Genomic DNA, 15,476 nt, shown 5'->3' with positions numbered 1-15,476 from the left:
ATGCGTCAGCTTACTAATTATACATGGCCCTATTATATTTCAATATTAAAATCAAATTCGCTAGCATATACCTGTAACTTTGTTGGCAGCATGTGCTGAAACAGAATTACATGTTCTCTCAGCTTTTTTCAGGTTTGAATGAGGTGTGTAATTTCAGTCCATATGATACAGTAATACAGTTCCCACTCAAAAATATCAGCCTACTGGAGCTAGTTTCATTTACTTACTCAAGAGAGCATATAGCTAGGTACATCTATGAAATTTTATGTTTTTCGGATGTGTGTAATGTGCAGTAGACTATATTTCATATATCAAATCAATTTGTATTTGTCACATACGCCGAATACAACAGGTGTAGACCTTACAGTGAAATGCTTACTTACAAGCCCTTAACCAACAATGCAGTTTTAAGAAAATACCTAAAAAAAGTAAGCGATAAGAATAACAAATAATTAAAGAGCAGCAGTAAAATAACAATAGCGGGGCTATATACAGGGGGTACCGGTACAGAGTCAATGTGCGGGGGCACCGGTGTTGAGGGAATTGAGGTAATATGTACATGTAGGTAGAGTTATTAAAGTGACTATGCATAGACAATAACAGAGAGTAGCAGTAGTGTATAAAAAGGGGTGGGGGCAATGCAAATTGTCTGGGTAGCCATTTGATTAGATGTTCAGGAGTCTTATGGCTTGGGTTAGAAGCTGTTTAGAAGCCTCTTGGGCCTAGACTTGGCGCTCCGATACCGCTTACAATGCGGTAGCAGAGAGAACAGTATATGACTCGGGTGGCTGGAGTCTGACCATTTTAAGGGGCTTCCTCTGACACCGCCTGGTATAGAGGTCCTGGATGGCAGGAAGCTTTGCCCCAGTGATGTACTGGGCCGTACGCAATACCCTCTGTAGTGCCTTGTGGTCGGAGGCCGAGCAGTTGCCATACCAGGCAGTGATGCAACCCGTCAGGATGCTCTCGATGGTGCAGCTGTAAAACCTTTTGAGGATCTGAGGACCCATGCCAAATCTTTTCAGTCTCCTGAGGGGGAATAGGTTTTGTCGTGCCCTCTTCACGACTGTCTTGGTGTGCTTGGACCATGTTAGTTTGTTGGTGATGTGGACACCAAGAAACTTGAAGCTCTCAACCTGCTCCACTACAGCCCCGTCGATGAGAATGGGGGCGTGCTCGGTCCTCCTTTTCCTGTAGTCACACAATCATCTCTTTTGTCGTGATCACGTTGAGGGAGAGATTGTTGTCCTTGCACCACACGGTCAGGTCTCTGACCTCCCTATAGGCTGTCTCATCGTTGTCYGTGATCAGGCCTACCACTGTTGTGTCATCGGCAAACTTAATGATGGTGTTGGAGTCYTGACTGGCCATGCAGTCATGAGTGAACAGGGAGTACAGGAGGGGACTGAGCACGCACCCCTGAGGGGCACCCGTGTTGAGGATCAGCTTGGCAATTGTGTTCTTCTCTACCATGGGGGCTGCCCGTCAGGAAGTCCAGGATACAGTTGCAGAGGGAGGTCCTTAGTCCCAGGGTTCTTAGCTTAGTGATGAGCTTTGAGGACACTATGGTGTTGAACGCTGAGCTGTAGTCAATGAATAGCATTCTCACATAGGTGTTATTTTTGTCCACGTGGGAAAGGGCAGTGTGGAGTGCGACTGAATCATCTGTGGATCTGTTGGGGTGGGTCTAGGGTTTCTGGGATAATGGTGTTGATGTGAGCCATGACCGGCCTTTCAAAGCACTTCATGGCTACAGACTTGAGTGCTAACAGGTCGGTAGTCATTTAGGCAGGTTATCTTAGTGTTCTTGGGCACAGGGACTATGGTGGTCTGCTTGAAACATGTTGGTATTACAGACTCAGACAGGGAGAGGTTGAAAATGTCAGTGAAGACACTTGCCAGTTGGTCAGCGCATGCTTGGAGTACACATCCTGGTAATCCGTCTGGCCCTGCGGCCTTGTGAATGATGACCTGTTTAAAGGTATTACGCACATCGACTGCGYAGAGTGTGATTACACATTCGTCCGGAACAGCTGATGCTCTCATGCATGTTTCAATGTTACTTGCCTCGAAGCGAGCATAGAAGTTATTTAGCTCGTCTGGTAGGCTCGTGTCACTGGGCTGCTCTCGGCTGTGCTTRCCTTTGTAGTCTGTAATAGTTTGCAAGCCCCGTCACATCCGACGAGCTTCGGAGCCGTTGTAGTACGATTCGATCTTGGTCCTGAATTGGCGCTTTGCCTGTTTGATCGTTCATCGGAGGGCATAGCGGGATATCTTATAAGCTTCCGGGTTAGAGTCCCGCTCCTTGAAAGCGGCAGCTCTACCCTTTAGCTCAGTTCAAATGTTGCCTGTAATCCATGGCTTCTGGTTGGGGTATATAAACTCAGCAATGAAAGAAACATCCTCTCACCTTCAACTGCGTTTATTTTCTGCAAACTTAACATGTGTAAATATTTAAATGAACATAACAAGATTCAACAACTGAGACATAAACTGAACAAGTTCCACAAACATTTGACTAACAGAAATGGAATAATGTGTCCCTGAACAAAGGGGGGTTAAAAATCAAAAGTAACAGTCAGTATCTGGTGTGGCCACCAGCTGCATTAAGGACTGCAGTGCATCTCCTCCTCATGGACTGCACCAGATTTGTCAGTTCTTGTTGTGAGATGTTACCCCCCTTTTCCACCAAGGCACCCGCAAGTTCCTGGACATTTCTGGAGGGAAATGGCACTAGCCCTCACCCTCCGATCCAACAGGTCCCAGATGTGCTCAATGGCCATGGCAGAACACTGACATTCCTGTCTTGCAGGAAATCACGCACAGAACGAGCATTTGCTGGAGGGTCATGTCAGGATGAGCCTGCAGGAAGGGTACCACATGAGAGAGGAGGATGTCTTCCCTGTAATGCACAGCGTTGAGATTGCCTGCAATGACAACAAGCTCAGTTCGATGATGCTGTGAAACACCGCCCCAGACCATGACGGACCCTCCACCTCCAAATCGCTCCCGCTCCAGAGTAGAGGCCTCGGTGTAACGCTCATTCCTTCGACGATAAACGCAAATCCGACCATCACCCCTGGTGAGACAAAACCATGACTCGMCAGTGAAGAGCACTTTTGGCCAGTCCTGTCTGGTCCAGCGACGGTGGATTTGTGCCCATAGGCGACGTTGTTGCCGGTGATGTCTGGTCAGGACCTGCCTTACAACAGGCCTACAAGCCCTCAGTCCAGCCTCTCTCAGCCTATTGCGGACAGTCTGAGCACTGATGGAAGGATTGTGAGTTCCTGGTGTAACTCTGGCAGTTGTTGTTACCATCCTGTACCTGTCCCGCAGGTGTGATGTTCGGATGTACCGATCCTGTGCAGGTGTTGTTACACGTGGTCTGCCACTGCGAGGACGATCAGCTGTCAGTCCTGTCTACCTGTAGTGCTGTCTTAGGCGTCTCACAATACGAACATTGCAATTTATTGCCCTGGCCACATCTGCAGTCCTCATGCCTCCTTGAGAKATGCCTAAGGCATGTTCACGCAGATGATCTATCTTTTGGTGTTTTCTGAGTCAGTAGAAAGGCCTCTTTAGTGTCCTAAGTTTTCATAACTGACCTTAATTGCCTACCGTCTGTAAGCTGTTAGTGTCTTAACGACTGTTCCACAGGTGCATGTTCATTAATTGTTTATGGTTCATTGAACAAGCATGGGAAACAGTGTTAAAACCCTTTGCAATGAAGATCTGMGAAGTTATTTGTATTTTTACAAATTATCTTTTAAAGACAGGGTCCTGAAAAAGGAACGTTTCTTTTTTTGCTGAGTTTACGTATGTACACAACGGTCCTGTAGTTTAGCATCTGCTTCATATGACCACTTTTTATAGACCGGGTCACTGGTGCTTCCTGCTTTAATTTTTGCTTGTAAGCAGGAATCAGGATAGAATTATGGTCAGATTTGCCAAATGGAGGGCGAGTGAGACCTTTGTACGCGTCTCTSTGTGTTGAGTAAAGGTGGGCTAGAGTTTTTTCCCCTCTAATTGCACATTTAACATGCTGCTAGAAATGTATTTAAGTTTCCCTGCATTAAAGTCCCCGGGCACTCGGAGCGCCGCCTCTGGATGAGCATTTTTCTGTTTGTTTATGGCGGTATACAGCTCATTGAGTGCGGTTTTATTGCCAGCATCGGTCTGTGGTGGTATGTAGACAGCGACYAAAAATACGTCCTATTGGATAATGGCACAATCATCTGGGCTTTTTTGGGCTCATAAAAAGTTTTTAATGTATGGCTCATCAGGTCCAGGTWGCATCAGGGTTGAATTTTCAATCAAAAGTCTAATCAAATTCAMACAGAGGCTTTTGAATGACACTTCCAGTTTTGGCGGGACATACCGGGTTACCCAGGAGAAAATAYATGTATTCTTGAAATGGAACATTGGAAAAATACCGGGAAAATATTCAACTCAGTACCATCTCAAGGCTTATTATAAAAGCAGGTGACAGCGCGCCTTAATTGGCAATGGTCTTGGTAAGTACAGTGGGCCAATATATTTTGCATAATGCTTTCTTGACTAGACTACTGACGTTACACAAAGTTCAGAAGGCATTAAGGCACATTTCCTCATAATACCAAATTCAAGGTTTTTGCTTACCGTTTCATACAAATCTATGTGCTTTTACAAAGAAAAAAAAGCAAATAGGCTATGAGGATAAGTTTATATTCTAATCCCACATGGGGTGGATATATTTTTTCTTCAAATGCTTTATTTACAATATTTATCCCGTGCACACACCCAATTCTGAAAAATGAAAGCATACCTATGATAGCGGTCGCCCTGGTAGTAGATGTAGGTTTACATACAGTACCCAAGACCAACCGAATGACCAACCGGCTCATTCAACCCCCCCCTCCCCTGTAACTATTCCCCAGGTCGTTGCTGTAAATGAGAATGTGTTCTGTCAACTTACCTGATTAAAAAAGGGTTAAATAAAAATACAAATAAAATACCAATCTTGTGAGTTAATTTGACCATTGGAAAAAGAGCTACTGCGTAAATATTGCAATGTGGGCAGGATGCACAATTGAGAGGATCCTGTTGGGCTGCATCACCGCCTGGTACGGCAACWGCASCGCCCTCAAGCACAAGACTCTCCAGAGGGTGTGGTCTGCACATCTCATCACCGGGGGCAAACTACCTGCCCTCCATGACACCTACAGCACCGATGTCACAGGAAGGACAAAAAGATCATCAAGGACAACAACCACCCGAGCCACTGCCTGTTCACCCCGCTATCATCCAGAAGGCGAGATCAGTACAGGTGCATCAAAGCGGGGACCGAGAGACTGAAAAACAGCTTCTATCTCAAGGCCATCAGACTGCTAAACAGCAATCACTAACTCAGAGAGGCTGCTGCCTACATTAAGAACGATTCACTGGCCACTTCAATAAATGGATCACTTGTCACTCTAAATAATGCCACTTTAATAATGTTTACATATCTTACATTACTCATATCACATGTATATACTGTATTTTATACCATCTATTGCACCTTGCCGATGCCGCTCGGCCATCGCTCATCCATATACTTACATGTACATATTCTCCTTCACCCATTTAGATGTCTGTTTTAGGTWAAAAAAAACATACGCTTCCAAGGAACCAAATGTTCTAGCTGGGCTTGGTGTGTTCTGCTGGTGTTACTGTAGAATGGAACACAGCAACCCCTGGGCATTTTGGTTTAATTGTCCTGTCTGCTTCACTAGCAAGAAGGCTCTGTGTTCTGGCGGTGATAACGTTAGCTAGATCTATTTAGCTATCTGTGTCTGTCTATATCGATCTCTCTCTCTCGATCTATATATCTATATGTGTCTGTCTATTAATTAGCAATTTTGCGGTGCTGAAATTATCTAGTTGACCACACACGGCTATTGCTTTAGCTACAATTATTATAACGAATGGATTACTGTACGTTTCAGTAAGCAACCATTTGATACATGCCTTCAATTGCATTAGCTTATTATTGAAATATTTTTTGTCATTCAGTAATATTTATTCCCACAGTAATTCTTTAGGATCCATCAAATGTTCGTTAAGAAAACGTGTATGCATAGTGGTGGGCGTTGTGAAGAGATGTACAAAGTGACATCAAAGTTTAGTACTTCCACAAGGATGGCAACTGCTTAGTAACGGGCGCTGCCTAGCAACCATCGTTACGAAGCATCAAATCTCATGAACGCGAAATGCTTATGCCGGACTTAGCTACGAGTACTTATTTTGTTTGGTGCAACAGGTGTAAATTCTGATCAAAAAGTCGGACGTAACTATGTCTGACCTCGCATTTTAAAACCAACTTTTTTTTGTTGTTGACCAAACTAGACTAACCGGCCCCTGCTCCCTGTAGTTACTTTCTGGATTAATATCAATAATCAAAATATCAAACCACTTTATTCATGAGGAATTTATTGTTTTGGGCAATTAATACCAAGAGCTATATAACAAGAGAACCTTTGTAGAATTGACTTAATCAAAAAAGGTGTAACCGAAATAAAACTAAAATCTGGGAAATGAAACTGAAAACAATACAAAAACAAATATCCAGCCCTTCACAGTAGGCCACAATAATAAAATAAAAAAATCCATGAGCGTCTCCTTGCTTTGTCGGTGTCCCCAAACAGGAGCATTAATAATATTAATATCAACATTGAAAAAAAAAAAAAAAAACTGGTTAAAAAGAGGCCAGCATCACCTACAGTGGTGCGTGGCAGCCTTGTCTGTGTAAGTGTGTGTGTATGTGTGTGAGGGAGAGAGAAACACCAGAGGTTGTGGTCGTAGTAGTAGAGATCTTTCAGAAAGGTCAGAACGTCTTATGCAGATAAGTCGCTGTTCTCAAAGCGCTCCTGGTCGTACACCTCGGCAATGACCTTGCGACCTCCAAACCAGCGATTATTGAGTGCCTGGATGGCCTTGTTCATCTCTGCCGCCATGGAGAACTCCACAAAGATCTTGACAATTACCTCCGCATCATCCTCCTCGCCCTGCTTTTCCTGGTAGATGATGACACGGTTGACCGCGCCAAACTTGCCGCACTCCTCAGTCACCTCACCCTCCAGGTCATCGTCGATGTCCTCTGGTCCTACCATGTTCCGCAGCACCATCACCGTCGACTGGGCACAGTGGAAGAAAAGCATTATTATTGTACAATGCATTATTAAAACACAAAATATATGTGTGCTACCAGTTACTTTCTTGATCAGAGAAAAAACACTGACGGTACAGTTAGTTACCCACACGTTGCGACTATTAATGTTGTGGAAACTTTTCAGAGAATGCAACTGTAGCCCTTGTGGCTGAACTGCGCAATTACAACCCCAACCAGGGCTCCAGACTGTGACCACTTAGTAACATTTTGCGACCCTTTTACTTGGCTGTGCGAGTTCAAGTTTTAAGAAGCATCGGCTGCACATTTTACTTGATCACCTTTGGGAGGCTAAAACCGTGACTTGGTGAAATAGTAAAGTGCATTATCCTCATGTAGGGCTGACCCCATTTAGTAGACTGGTCAAATATTTTGCCGATAGGCTTTTGGTCGACCAAGATTTTAGGGGGTTGAGCAGTTGCAAATATAAACAGTACCAGAAAAAAGTTTGGACGCGCCTACTCATTCCAGGGTTTTTCTAAATGTTTTACTATTTTCTACATTGTAGAATAATAATGAAGATATCAACACTATGAAATAACACATATGGAATCATGTAGTAAACAAAAATATATAAAATATATTTCAGATTCTTTAAAGTAGCCACCCTTTGCCCGAATGACAGCTTTGCACACTCTTGGCAACCAGCCAAGGTAGTCACCTGGAATACAATTCAATGAACAGGTGTGCCTTCTTAAAAGTTAATTTGTCGAATTTCTTTCCTTCATAATGCGTTTGAGCCAATCAGTTGTGTTGTGGCAAGGTAGGGGTGGTATACAGAAGATAGCCCTACTTAYTAAAAGACCAAGTCCAAATTATGGCAAGAACAGCTCAAATCAGCAAAGAGATATGACAGTCCATCATTATTTTAAGACATGAAGGTCAGTCAATGTGGAAAATTTCAAGAACTTTGAAAGTTTCTTCAAGTGCAGTCGCAAAAACCATCAAGCGCTATGATGAAACTGGCTCTCACGAGAACCGCCACAGGAAACGAAGACCCAGAGTTACCTTTGCTGCAGAGGATAAGTACATTACAGTTAACTGCACCTCAGATTGCAGCCCAAATAAATGCTTCAGAGTTAAAGTAACAGACACATCTCAACATCAACAGTTCAGAGGAGACTGCGTGAATCAGGCCTTCATGGTTGATTGCTGCAAAGAAACCACTACTAAAGGACACCAATAAAAAGAAGAGACTTGCTTGGGCCAAGAAACACAAGCAATGGACATTAGACCGGTGGAAATCTGTCCTTTGGTCTGGAGTCCAAATTTGAGATTTTTGGTTCCAACCTCCTTGTCTTTGTGAGACGCAGAGTAGGTGAACGGATGATCTCCGCATGTGTGGTTCCCACTGTGAAGCATGGAGGAGGAGGTGTGATGGTGCTTTGTTGGTGACATTGTCTGTGATTTATTTAGAATTCAAGGCACACTTAACCAGCATGGCTACCACAGCATTCTGCAGCGATACGCCATCCCATCTGGTTTTCACTTAGTGGGACTATCATTTATTTTTCAACAGGACAATGAACCAACACACCTCCAGGCTGTGTAAGGGCTATTTGGCCAAGAAGGAGAGTGATGGAGTGCTGCATCAGATGACCTGGCCTCCACAATCACCCGACCTCAACCCAATTGAAATGGTTTGGGATGATTTGGACCACAGAGTGAAGGAAAAGCAGCCAACAAGTGCTCAGCAAATGTGGGAACTCCCAAGACCGTTGGAAAAGCATTCCAGATGATGCTGGTTGAGAGAATGCCAAGAGTGTGCAAAGCTGTCATCAAGGCAAAGGGTGGCTACTCTGAAGAACCTAAAATATATTTTTATGTTTTACACTTCTTGGGTAACATATTTGTTATTTCATAGTGTTGATGTCTTCACTATTATTCGACAATGTAGAAAATAGTAAAAATAAAGAAAAACCCTTGAATGAGTAAGTGTGTCCAAACTTTTGACTGGTACTGTATATTTTTCATGGCACACAAGACACCTGTCTAAATCATGTCTGTCTCAGTGGACTAATCCATTGTGCAGGCCGCCGGGATGGCACACCAGCATCACCAGTAGTACATTTGCCTTTAATTCCGATAATGTCTAATCTACAATGTTTGTTTTTGTTACGGTAATTTCTGTTAATGCATTCAATATATTACTATTAGTCTTTTACCGTTCTCATTGTCGGAGTGGACAAGTTGTTTGCGGACCGCACAACCTAGGCTATACTTGTGAGGAACAAGTTTTGTCAATTTATTCATTGTCTTTAGTTTGTAGCTCTCCTGTCAATGTTGAGTTAGGATGCGCATCTGACTATGCACAGAAGTAGGCCTAGGCTACCTGGCCTGCGTGCAAATGTAGGCCTATAAATGTGCCAATTTGGAGATCTGATATTATTTCTGAACTCACCACCACTGTGGAGTCTTCTGTCTTAGCTCACCACCACTGTGGAGCTTCTCAAAGTAATTCTTTCTTCACCTCAAACAGCAAGTAAACAGCAAGTAAAATGAGAATGACAATAGTTCCTTAACGTAGCCTATTTCAAAAATATTTCCAGCTCTCTTTCGATAATTACTCGGCGTGAAAGGAGAAAAAATMTAATGCTCTGATCCGGTGGAAACGTCATAAAATAGGACTACTTCTTATCCCTTGTGCAAATAGCCTACAGCTGTGTCTGTCTGTCCGGAGCTCACTGGCGTAGGAAACTGAGGGCCCAGAATATTTTTGAAAATGTTGCAAGTTTGATAATGCTAGCTTCAGGCCGGACCCAAGTTAACAGTTGATATAATGTTTCATGTTCCTTGCAGACAGGCCATGCGTAGCCAATGTAAATTATAGGTTATAATTAATTATTATATTTTCTACCTGCAGGCTGCAATGTTTTTATTTATTGGCTTTATGTAGGTTAATGTAGTAGTGAAACTTCACAGATATATTGGCTTTATGTAGGTTATGTTTATATTTTACATTCGGAAAGTATTCAGACATTTACTTTTTCCACATTTTGTTACGTTACAGCCTTATTCTAAAATTGATTAAATATATATTTTTCCTCATCAATCTACACACAATACCCCATAATGACAGAGATTTTCGATCGGGTTAAAGTGCGGGCTCTGGCTGGGCCACTCAAGGACATTCAGAGACTTGTCCCGAAGCCACTCCTGCTTGGCTGCCATTTTATTTCAATTAACTGATTTCCTCATATGCACTGTAGCTTAGTAAAATCAATGACATTGTTGCATGTTGTGTTTATATTTTTGGTCAGTATAATTAGCCTATGTGATGTTAGCGCACATAAAGATATAAGCAATTCCATCTCTATTGAAAAAAGAAATACCATAACATTCAGGAGCCCTATTTTGACAGTAAAATATAACAATACCCAAAATTCATGACAATCACTGGATTAGGTTGCACATTAAAATATATTGAATCATGCATTCCTGCTTGGACATGTAAGATGAACCAACTTATTTACTGAATACTAGAGGTCGACCGATTAATCGGCATGGCCAAAGATGTGTATGTCGATTAAGGCACCTCTCTGATTCAGGGGGGTTGGGTTAAATGCGGAAGAGACATTTCAGTTGTACAACTGACTAGGTATCCCCCTTTCCCTCTCAATTCAATTCAACTCAAGGGCTTTATTGGGTGTAGACAAAGATTAGCTCTCCAGTTGGTACCAAAACACTCAAGGGCCATTTTCACTAAAGTGAGGTTACAAATTAATCAACTTTCAAAGCAGAATTACTTTCCCATTGTTCCTCAACTACGATGTACCATTTTGTAGCTCTGAGTCTCTACTTTTATCCAAAATAAATAAAACAATTTCAAATTTTGCTACATAAGAGCGAATTGAGCCAGTCGGTCACAAATATGGGCTAGTGCCACAAGGGGAAAAGGTTAGACTGGAGCACTGCTAACTCATCCACTGTGTTCAAGAAGAAGAAAAAAAAACAGGAACATTTCAACCCACCTCTTGTTTGCGGAGCAACTTCTGCATGACCATGTGTCTGGCGCTGCTCCCGGAGATGCTCATGTGCTCCTGCTCACTCAGCGGCTCCTGGCCCGTCCCATCCTGCAAGGCCTCCTCCTCCACTTCCTTCTTCTTGGCCTCCTGGGCCGCCACCAGAGAGGTGACCAGCACCGGTGGTAAGGCCAGCACTGGGTTGACCAGGCCCACCTGAGGTAGCACAGGCAAAGCGGGCCGCACTGGGGTTACCCCTGTAAAAGAGAACGGAAGGAGGCAGCACAAAAAGGTCAAACCCCCCCAAGGTTGGACAGCCAACAGAGGAGCCTCCCCAAGCCCTAAGCCAGTGGCCCCTCAMGGGCTTCTCCCAAGATAACTGGCTGGGTTGGCTCCTGTCTAGCAATGTTTAATTGTGACACGACAGCTCACTGTCAAGTAAAAGGGTGCTATCGAACTGGAGCTAGCAATCATGGTATTGGAATGTTGTGTCCACTAGCAGGCTGTGACTGGACTGACAACGTGTGTTCTGTTGCATAAGGAACATTTCCACGTGATGTTTTGGGGTTGGCAAAAGTTAGATGGCAAAGAATCTCTATAGCAAAGCCTTCCAACCCCCTTCTAAAGCTCTACCATCTATTCCAGGTAAATATGGATTTCCTAGTCCATTATTCTTGGTCAAGTAAGTGTTAAAGCGGCAATCKGCAGTTGAATCAATAAACAAGCGTCCTCCTCTCCCTGATTCGMTAAAATGKTGAGGGAGGGGGCTGGAGAAATATAACCACTCTCAGATGGATAGGCAGAGCTATAGATGCAAAGACTGACCATCCAGGATATCAAATGTATCGTTTTAACCACAGTGTTTGTTTACATTGACTTTGATTACAAACATTGGAGTAAAACAAGCTTGTATATTTTGGGTTCTGATGGAGTACATCAGTTGAACTTGAAGTTACATTGCCCTCAGAAAGTATTCATACCCCTTGACTTATTCCACATTTTGTCGTGTTACAGCKTGAATTCAAAATGGATTAAAATAGATTTTTGTGTCTCACCCCATCTACAAACAACACCCCATAATGACAAAGTTCAAATGTTTTTAAGAATTTATTGAAAATGAAATACATACATTTCTKATTMCCATAAGTATTCACAGCCCTGAMTCAATAGTTTGTYGAAGCACCTTTGGCAGTGATTACAGCTGCGAGTCTTTCTGGGTAAGTTTCTKAGAGCTTTGCACACCTAGATTGTGTAGCATTTGCCCATTATTCTTTTCAAAACCWTCAATCAAATTGGTTGTTGATCATTGCTAGACAACCATTTTCAMGTCTTGCCATAGATTTTTTCATATAGATTGAAGTCAAAACTGTAACTCGGCCAATAAGGAACATTCACTGTCTTCTTGGTTAGGTTATTTTCATGCTGAAAGGTGAATTCATATCTCGGTGTCTGGTGGAAAGCTGACTGAACCAGGTTTTCCTCTAGGATTTTGCCTGTGCTAAGCTCCATTCCGTATCTTTTTTATTCTGAAAGACTCCCCAGTTCTTAACGATTACAAGCATACCCATAACATGATGCAGCCACCACTATGCTTGAGAATATGGATAGTGGTACTCAGCAATGTGTTGATTCAGATTTGCCCCAAACATACCACTTTGTATCCAGGAAAAAATGTGAATTGCTTTACCACATTTCTTTGCAGTATTATTTTAGTGCCTTGCAAACAGAATGCATTTAAAAAAATATATTTTTATATTCTGTAAAGGCTTCTTACCTTTCCCTCTGTCATTTAGGTTTGTATTATGGAGTAACTACAATGTTGATCCATCCTATCACAGCCATTAAACTCTGTTTAAAAGTCAATTGGCCACATGGTGAAATCCCTGAGTGATTTCCTTCCATTCCGGCAACTGAGTTAGAAAGGACACCTGTATTTTTGTAGAGACTGGTTGTATTGATACACTGTGTGTGGGGTACAGACATGATGTAGTCATTCAAAAATCATGTGAAACATTATTAGTCCATGCAACTTAAGCAAATGTTTGTGCTCCTGAACTTATTTAGGCTTGCCATAACAAAAGGGTTGAATACTTTTCGACTCTTGACATTTAACTTTTCCTTTTTAATCATTTGTAAAAAATAAAAAATAATAATAATAAAATAAAAAATGTATAACATAATTCCATTTTGACATTATGGGATATTGTGTGTAGGGCAGTGGCAAAAAAAACTATATTTAATCCATTTTAAATTCAGGCTGTAACACAGTAAAATCTGGCAAAAGTRAAGGGGTGTGAATGCTTTCTTGATGCAATGTATATTCTTCAAGAATCAAATGGGTACATCATTAATTCACAATCCAAAAATGGATGTAGCAACTGCAGACTGCCCCTTTAAGGGGAAAGGGAGGAGGGGCATGGGATGCAAACTAAACACTCCTTACAATAGAAAAATGAATGTATTCAAATGAATCCCCCCCACCCTCTAACCACCCTGGTTGTAGCTTCTTAATGGTCATGTTGATGCATACCAAAAGTAAACTCCACAAAACACACAGGATCTGAGACTCACTGGCCAATAGGAATGAGGGGCTATGTTTATGAGGGGAGGGGCTAGAAACAGTCCTCTTCACACTTGGTTGGTCAGTGTGCAGCAAAGGGGAGGGATTAAGTGGCCACTGTCGGTGCGATTGTGGAGTCAAGAGAGGGAGGGGAAGAAAGGAGAGAGAAAAAAGAGAGAGACAAGGAGAGAAGAGACAATAAAAGAGAATCTATTAGTGGAGTGGTCCTCCGACAGGCTATGTACAACTAACACACTGTAGGAGACAACAGCAGCCTGAAAAAAGTACAGAGGCAATTCCACTTCAGACAAATGCACCGGTTTAATTCCTCATCTCGTTTTGGTTCCACCATATAACATTATAGGGTGTCACTAAGTTATTTTCAGGACTCCCTGTAACGCTACACCAGCGGTGTCAAACTCATTTTGCCCCGGGGGCCGCATTCGTTCTTCAACGAGGTCCGGAGGGCTGCACTGAAAATTGGTTATACTTCCTTGCCAACAAAGTGAACAAAAAAGTGTCCTCTATCCATCATTTTTTTACATTTCTATGCTCCCTGACACTTCTAGCGAGCTGGACAGTCAAGAAACTGTACGAATATGGGTCCATTATTTATACACAGTTTTGATTTGGTTTTAGTCATTTTAAAGTATATTGAGTTCGTTTCCCCCCGCTTAAAATATTTTTTTTCTATAATTCTTTACTCAAACCAACCCGRGGGCTGGATTGGAACTCTCGCTGGCCACATCTGGCGTGAGGGCCATATGTTTGACACCCCTGCTCTATACAGAACTGTCTCTCTCTTCTTACTGAACTCAAAACAAAGTGAAAGGCATTGAGATGACAATTGATAGTCATTTTGGGAGAATGGTTAAAACCCTAATAAATACAATCTTTAATAGGAGTTTGTCAACAACCTGTAGTTGTTAATATAGGCAAAACACATTACTGCACGTTACTTCTCATTGTAATTTGGTCCCAAATATGTCAACTGAACAGCCCCTCTATTTGACTTAAAAAGACTGCTACAAAATTGCGCGTTTACAGCGCTGTTTTGGGAAATGGCCTCTAAATGACCACATAACACAGCTAACATACATCTTATAATATATGTTGCATCAGCTTGTCTGTTGCCAGTACTTGTATTTATCCAATTCATTCCCAATGACCCTACAACTGTCCAATTCTGCACTTACCTGGGCATCTGGCCTCTTTTCATACACACCAACTCACTGTCTCACTCTGGATAGCCCATGCAGTGAAAGGCATGCTAATAAAATGCACACAGTTCCCTCGCCAGCCAATGAGAGGCACATTGTTCAATGGTGGTGCAAAGAGGGTGTTTAAAAGTAACTTATTTTCTTTCTGATTCAAGGCCAAACAAAAGGCTGAGTGTGAAAGCTGCCATTACCAGCACCTGCTCCTCAACTCAATTTCTTACAGTCCAATCTTCCATCTTCCCATTTCAACTCAGTCCACACAAGCTAGCCTGGTGGAACAAGCCCGATTGCGGCGTTCATCATTCCATTTCACTTCACATATCAGCCTGGCATTCGTCCTCATTGAAACTGTTTGAGCCTATGTCTGTTATGAGGGAATTATACATAACTAAATTGGCAGTGATTGAATCACCTTTCACCAATCAGAAGGCATACCCGGCATATTCAAAGCACTATATTTGGCCACAGGGTTTTTGACCTAAACCCAGCCACTGTTTCTATTTGGAGCAGCCATTTTCTGGCATATTCCAAACACACATCCGTTGAAC

The 15,476-nt window shown here is 42.5% G+C and overlaps 1 protein-coding gene across 1 annotated transcript in view; it reads right to left on the bottom strand.

Moving 5' to 3' along the window:
* Window positions 1-6,430: 6,430 nt before the first annotated feature.
* puf60a (poly-U binding splicing factor a) overlaps window positions 6,431-15,476 on the bottom strand; it is a 63,896-nt gene continuing 54,850 nt past the window's right edge. Inside the window, exons 10-11 of the mRNA XM_023977844.1 lie at window positions 11,158-11,405; window positions 6,431-7,154 (exon numbers count right to left, since the gene is read on the bottom strand). Coding sequence (XP_023833612.1) covers window positions 6,855-7,154; window positions 11,158-11,405 — 548 coding nt within the window. The 3' untranslated portion in view covers window positions 6,431-6,854. The remainder of the gene's footprint in view (window positions 7,155-11,157; window positions 11,406-15,476) is intronic.

The sequence above is a fragment of the Salvelinus sp. IW2-2015 genome, linkage group LG32 (genome assembly GCF_002910315.2).
Source record: "Salvelinus sp. IW2-2015 linkage group LG32, ASM291031v2, whole genome shotgun sequence".
Classification (NCBI taxonomy): Eukaryota; Metazoa; Chordata; class Actinopteri; order Salmoniformes; family Salmonidae; genus Salvelinus; species Salvelinus sp. IW2-2015.
Note: the sequence above shows the minus strand (reverse complement) of the source record. Positions and strands in the feature narration are given on the sequence as shown.